The sequence below is a fragment of the Leuciscus leuciscus genome (genome assembly GCF_965113295.1).
Source record: "Leuciscus leuciscus genome assembly, chromosome: 7".
NCBI lineage: Eukaryota > Metazoa > Chordata > Actinopteri > Cypriniformes > Leuciscidae > Leuciscus > Leuciscus leuciscus.
The window spans coordinates 30579171-30586547 of record NC_138731.1 but is presented as its reverse complement, the minus strand read 5'-3'; the positions used below and the strand labels follow the sequence as shown (position 1 = coordinate 30586547).

Genomic DNA, 7377 nt, shown 5'->3' with positions numbered 1-7377 from the left:
GGCACTGGCCTGACTGAGGAAAGCAAGTGAACTTTAATGCTTAGGGAGTCGGGATATCTAAATAGTTTAACGCTTTAGAGATTGTTGTCAAACGTATTAGCCTACTCTATCTTAATATTTTATATTTTTGAAAGTCAACTTATTTATAGGCTACAAATAATTGCCTAGGGGCTGACATTTTGTGACAACGTGACCCAATTGTGAATGTTGATATACAACTATTTGTCCTAATGACACAGTTCAACATTTTGTTTATAATGCCACAGTGTGGTTATTGTGTGCACTTGTTTATCAAAGACTAAAATGTTTATATACATTTTTTAATATTGAGAACACAGTTCACAAAAACTACTTTTTCTACTTTTCAAATTGTATTTCATAAACCAACATCTCAGGAAAACATTATGAGGTATCAAATCAAAATATGCCTTTCTGTTACAGAACATGGCATTGATTTCATACATGTCTACTGTAGTGGACACCAGGGGCTCGTTCTTCGTACGTTGCTTATTACATCCGAGATCAAATGACACATCCAAGATAATATCATCGTGCTAATCATGATCTGGCTAACTCGGTTCTTCGAACACACTTGCCGGATAGGATTAGTATCGCTGGATTGAGTTATCTGAGATAATTGCGCGTTCATGCGCTGGGTTAAAAGGGGACATGTATCGATAGTAGAAACATTGATCAGCAACGCTGCTATTGGCTGTTCAGCATGGCCAAAGAGCGCGCACAGTTTTTCTCCGCAGCAGAGCAAGAACTAATAGTCGAAGTTTATTCGGAATTTTAATGTTTTAATGCAAAACGCCAGGGAACACCTCAAAGTCTGCAAAAGCCAGGAGAGAGGGCTGGCAAAAAGTAGCAGACAATTTAAATCCGTTAGAAGTGGCCATGTTAGATGTTTTTTTATCACTTATTAGCCTATATTTTTGTATTTGAATAATTGCATAATTACTTTGTTCATTGTAATGTCAGAGTCACCACACTAGAACATGGGAACAAACAAAAGTGAAGTACAAAAATATTCTACATAATGGTAATTTTTTTGTTATATTATAGTCTCTTTTATAAAAGACACTGTTAAATAAATGGTTGGCTGTTTATAAAAGCAACCAAGAAAAAGGCTGAGAAAAAAAAAAAAAAGAAAAAAGATCTTAGTAGCCTACACTGTAAAATAATTTTTGCTGCATTAAATTAAGGCTGTATAGTCATTTCAACTGTTAAATCTTGAGTAATGATGAATTGCTTTGACAAAACTAATAAACTTATATTAATGTAAAAATATTTTTCCAGAGTGTAGTTCATATAATGACATTGTGTTTTCCTCTTTTGTGCACTTTTACATAATACACCAACACTTGTATCTGTTCCCAAGAAAGTGGTGGCTGAAATATGTGCAGTAAGTGGACATTTTTTTTATAACTTTCCAAAGGAAAGAAAGTATAAGACTTTGTAATGTCCATTTGTTTCCATTTCACTGGACAGTGAATAAACCCTCTCAGATAACTGTCATATGGAGGAACTAGCCTACCTGCAAGTGCATAAATAACTTTACTTAATTTATACTTGTATGCTTTATGGCAGCAATATAAGTTGCAGGATTCCACATCTACAGAAAGGCCTACAGAAGAGTCTGCACAGACAGAGGAGACATAGGCCTACAGGTGGGCAGTGTATAGCCAACTTTTCCTTTTTATTTGTTGCATGAGGCATGTGTCTAATATCTCTTGTTGCAGGCACTTGAACACTGGCTTTTCTTTACAAAGAACAATTGAAATAAAACTCAAGGAACTAAGTATATTGGTCTTTTATTAAACTTTTCATTATATTATAATGAAAAGTTTTTTTTTTGGGCAATGTTGTGTAATATGGCACATGCAGCAATGTCACAGGCCCTGTCAGGTGTGCAAACCTCAGACTTATCAGACACTGAAATCTTCCCTTTAGTTAGCCAAAGTTCATTTCATTGCGTGCCCTTGTCCTGGCTAGAGCTGCATTGTAACTGGTTTGGGTCAGGGAATGGGGTCATAAAACACCTGTCTGCAGGCGGGAACATGTCATAATCACCTATGAAGAAATGCAGTTCTGTTAGGATCAGCATAAGTGTATGTAATACAGTGAGCTTGATATTTAATTGTGGAACTTTCCTCACCACTTTCAAATAATGTGCATAAATGTGAATCTCTGAAAATTCTTAAGTCATGCACAGATCCTGGCCATTTTGCTTTCACATTTGTGATATGGAAGATTTTAGTCAACTGACTTTTTTTATTTGATATAATATTATTAATCTGGAATATTAAGACTCCCAATAGTAACTGGGCTGCACATTTACATTGTGAACCCCCTTTCTGTTCACATAATCCCCTTCATTGAGGCCTTGATGGCAGTCTATGGAAGCCTATAGTCTATGGTACCAATCACGTTAGTGAAGCCTGAGTGACATACTGTAATCGGCATGGTCATGATTGCATGATCTTCATAAAAAATGATAGCCAAAAAAAAAAAAAAAAAAAAAAAAAAAAAAAACTGCTTTAAAAAAACTGCTTTACAACATTGGGTCTTAAAAACCTAAAACTGTTTTTTAAACCTAAAAGCGCCAGGTAAACTCCGAATGACACGACAGACAGCACTTTCCATCAAGTTCTCTGCTCCAATAGTGTAAAGGAAAGAGCCACTCGCAAATAATCATAGGGCAATGCAAACAGTTTGTGCTGTAGTTAAAGCCCGACTCCGACAAGTCGAAAATAATGTGCGTTTCCAACAAATTAATAATGTAAACGACAATCTCACGAGTCACGAGAAAAAAATTTCAATCTCAGAAAGTGCACTATCGCGCTGCGCTGGACTTCCCGTATCAGCTCCGCTTATGAAGCCACAATCTAATCCTGTTTACATGAAATAAGCCTGCTCCCGAGCAGGTTCAAGTTTGCGCACCTGTTGCTATGACAGCAAGTCCAGGATGAGCGTCGAAGAACCAAACAATCCAAGATCATGCCAAATCGTCAACAATCAAATCCAGCTAACTGAGTTAGCGACGTACGAAGAACGAGCCCCAGGACTTAAATCATGTTTATCAGGCATAAATGTGAGAGTAGGGAAAGGAATTATACATCAATATTCCTATGAAATATTAGATATTACCAATTATTACTCCCATTCTTACACTTCTTTTTTCATTACATGTGTCCCCAAAAACAAAATCATATGCAAATTAGATACAGTGTACAGATACATTGTATTGAATGGGACTACACATGTATGGTCATTTTACTCACATATTGCATAAAGTAAAATGGTGTATTAGTTAATTCCATTATATATCTTTCATAACATAGTTGAGAATTATCTTTATACATATTTTGGTAAAAAAAAATCCTGAAACCCAAAAATTTTAAGTGAATGAAAAAGAAATCCCATTGCTTTTGCCTATACGTGTAATTTCATGTAATTTTATTTTTGTAATTTTATTTTTATTTTTGAGTTCTGGTGTCCACTAAAGAGGACATAGCATAACCTATGAACAAAATATCAATTTTTTTATTTTTTTTGATTACCATTTGTTTCTTATGCTCTAAACAATGTGATGACATAAAAAAAATTCTGGGCCAATGAACATTAAAAGTTGAGTCAAGAGATTTTACTGTGGATAAAGCATTCTTCACATTTCTAGTAAATACAGGGTGAGGCTCAGGGTGTGTTTAAGGTGAGCATACTTGTAAAATTCAATGTGAATCAATGGTATCCTATGCAAGGGAAGTTTCATTCGAGCAATATTTGTTAATAGTATTAAATAATGATTTTGCCAGTATATTGAATTGGATACACATTACTAAGTAGGCTACTGACAGTTGAAACATGAACATGAAACTGCTCTTTTGCACAAAAATGATTCAATATACTCAAGAGCGCCCTCTGCTGTCTCTAGAAGCTATCATGTTATTTTATTTATGATAGGTTACTGTGGTCATATTTCGGAATCAAATACTAACATACATACTTGCATACTATGTAGTATACAGAGTAAACTGTCTACCCTTCATTTAAAACAGCGGCTGAATTCGAAATAGTATGCCATTTCTTTAATAGTATACAATAGGAATAGTAGAATACTGTAGAAATCATAAAAGTATACTAATATGCTATTCAGAAGTATACAATCTGGATTCTGAAGCTCTTAGTTAAAAAAAAGAATAAGAAAAGAGGGCATTAAACAGAAGTCGTTAAAGTATTTTCTTCCCTATTGTGACGTGTTTCCTCGTGAAAAAGCTTCTCGAACAAGAGCAAACGTAGGACAGGACTTGATTTTGTCCATCGGGAATTGATTGGATCATTGTGGTTTGCTATTGCTGCAATCTCATGCGAGTGACAGGTAGGTTGTCTCTCCTTTGCGTCAGTAACACATTTCTTGTCTAACACAGTGACAGATGATGAGATATCGAATTAAATTCAAGGCCAACTGAGGACCTGCATAATAATTTTTATTTATGTTTCATAAAAGTATTAGCTGGTTAATAAAATACATTGAAAACACATTTTTAAAAAGTTCTCTCATGTTACTATTGCTGCCATCGAGTGCTGACCAAGTGCCCAGCATACAGGCTTCCAGATGAATATGAGAGACCATCAGAGACCAACTGTATCAGTTTTTAAATCTCTTCTGAAAACCAATGATTTTGTTTATTTGACTTCGTTCTTTGTTTTCAAATCTGTACACATAGCTTATTAGTTGTTCTCTCTTCGATCCTTAGTTATTTGTGCTTGTACAGCACTTTGGTCAGTTATGTGGCTGTTTTGAATGTGCTTTATAAATAAAAGAACTGAACTGAACTGTATAGCCCATCATCACATATAGCCTGTAATATAGTCTGTAAAAGTTGCCATCTCTAGGCACAGGTTTCAGGCCTTCAGAAAGTATTTACGCCTCTTCAATTATTTCTCTCTCTGCTCCAAGGTCACATTCAAACATATTTAATCTGAAATCTTTCAGCCAAGACAAAACAGCAGACCAGTTCCACTGTCAAGAAGACAATGAAGCTGCCAAAATGTGATTTTTGGCAAAATTTATAAAGAAGTCCATTCAAAATAACAGGTTATCCTAACGATTTTTTGCCTAAACCGAATTCAACACCATCCTTACTATTAAGCATTGTACAGGATTGTGATTGTGATGTTAAGAAGGTGCAATACATTTAAAAAAAATATATAAACAAAACACAAAATAGTGGTTCAGTGAATCATTTTATTGAAAAATATTAAGAGAAATTCATGTTCTTGAACATCGAGTTGATGTTATTTGTTATTTGAAAGGGGAAAAACAAGTAATTCATGTTCTTAAAGGCACTTTAGACAATTATGAAGATCAATATTAATAACAAATGGAAATTTATGTTGATCCATGGGGGATCTAACACTATAGGACATGTGTTTGGATGTCTTTATTCAGTGCTGACAGTATTAAAGGAAGAAAAAGAAAAAGAAAAAAAACAGTGCAAAATTATTAACTGTTAAATACTTAAACGTAAATAATTAATTTTTTAATTAAATTTCAAAGACAGAATGGTTCAGAATCACTGCTGCAAAAATCACAAGCAGAAAAATATTAAACGGTCTCTAAAACGGAGGCCATTTCCTTGAACTGCCTGTGGAAGTTCTGAGGGACAAAAAAAAAAAAAGATAATTATGAATTGCAGAAGTTTAGACACTTCAGATGGTTTAAAATGAAATTAGGAAAATGCATAATTCCATACCTGGAACTGCTGTACTGTCATCTCAAAGGATTTATATGATACCTCCCCAGACGTGTCCGCAATTTTCATTAGAACCGAGATGAACGAAGAGTTGAGGGATCGGCAGGAATCTGAGCTAACTGCCATTCCAAGCTTCCACTGGATATCTACAAGCTAAGAGTGAAGAAGCTTTGATATCAACATCCTGAGAGAGAATAGCGGCTGACCAATAGCGACACTGAAAACAAGAATCATGTGACACACCTGTCCAATACTAGCCATTGTCAGGACCTCCTGCTGTGCATGTAGAAGAGCACCATGCTCAGTCCAAAGCTGGTGCACCAACTGTAGCTTTGCTTTGGACCATTTACTGCTGCATTCAGTCAATTTACTGACCAAGGCATCTGCACTGAGATTGCTCTTTGCAGCTAACCTGTTTTAATAAATATTTATCATAAATTTAATCACAGCCGACACCAGTCAAACAGGCAAAATCAACATGCTCCAGAAATATGTATACACACAGGGTTTGAAATAAGCCCATTTTACTTCAGAAACGTTTACATCAATGACATTTTGTCCTTTGAAAGATAATACTGTACCTAAAATAGTGTGACATCAGTTTTATAATATCTTGAACAGCTTTCTGATCCAGGTTTATCCCGGCTCTTTGAAATTTCTGAGTTAGGGAAATAAAAGCATTTCAAAGACATAAAAAGCAAGTACATGCATGCTCAGTTTACAATATAATTACATCCCTGTCAATTGTGTGAGCTTACATCACAGTTTTCAATCAAATCTACTGCTCTGCTCTGATCCTGAAGATGAACAAGGATCACCTGGAGCTGGAAAATTAAAAGACTAGTGTCAGATCAGCAGTCTGAATTAACATTCAATACCACGTCCAGTAAATAACTTGATGATAATATGTAAATATGAACTGTGAAGTGTAGCACAATTTTTTTCTTCCCATTGTTCATGAGGACACAACGTAACAAATCTTACCGTTTCTGCAAACAAGTCTGTGGGGAGCTTTTCAATTTTTTGGACCACATCATCCACACCTGCAATAGAACATGCAAAATGTCACGGATAATCAGAATCAAATAACTTATTAATCCTAGGTTATATCATCTAATGGCTGTGTGTGTGTTTATACTTGTGACATTCTGTTCAGTATAAAGTAAAAACGGTTATATCAAAACATATATTGATACCAATTATTATTTACATTTACATGTATTCATTTAGCAGACGCTTTTATCCAAAGCGACTTACAAATGAGAACGTGAACGAACGAACGTACTGCTCTTTAAATTTGCAAGAAAATGGTAATACATTCTACTCACCAGTTGACAGCTCCAGTCCAAACATCTTTGTCAACTATCGGACTATTTATCATAAGACAACTGCATTCAACAATATGTTAAACAGCCGAGTTTCGTGGTATTGTGTCAAAGCATAGATCAATTTTTTTGGACCAGTACTTTTTACTTCTGTAAAAAGGAGAGTTCCAGTCCGGAAGTGATGGATTCCATTGAACATTTCTTTCAAAATAACAGTACGACTGTTGGATATTAGACTACTTATCAATTGAACGAATATACAAATTATATATTTTTATTATTATTTATTCCTATAA

General features: G+C 34.9%; 1 protein-coding gene across 1 annotated transcript; it reads right to left on the bottom strand.

Annotated features, from left to right (window-relative positions):
* Window positions 1–5228: 5228 nt before the first annotated feature.
* commd6 (COMM domain containing 6) lies at window positions 5229–7270 on the bottom strand. The gene is made up of 7 exons (XM_082175114.1): window positions 7085–7270; window positions 6741–6799; window positions 6515–6580; window positions 6338–6414; window positions 6000–6168; window positions 5757–5909; window positions 5229–5659 (listed from the first exon to the last, which is right to left on the bottom strand). Exons 1-7 carry the CDS (start codon window positions 7107–7109, stop codon window positions 5609–5611), a joined length of 600 nt encoding a protein of 199 aa, XP_082031240.1. The 5' UTR covers window positions 7110–7270; the 3' UTR covers window positions 5229–5608.
* Between the last annotated feature and the right edge of the window lie 107 nt (window positions 7271–7377).

What these genes read in the sequence shown, in the direction of transcription:
- commd6 (XM_082175114.1), bottom strand. Translation starts at nt 7,109, where the DNA reads ATGTTTGGACTGGAGCTGTCAACTG. An exon ending in TGGACTGGAGCTGTCAACTG is followed by an intron (nt 6,800 to 7,084) that starts GTGAGTAGAATG and finishes GTTCTATTGCAG; the next exon opens with GTGTGGATGATGTGGTCCAA. An exon ending in CAGACTTGTTTGCAGAAACG is followed by an intron (nt 6,581 to 6,740) that starts GTAAGATTTGTT and finishes TTAATTTTCCAG; the next exon opens with CTCCAGGTGATCCTTGTTCA.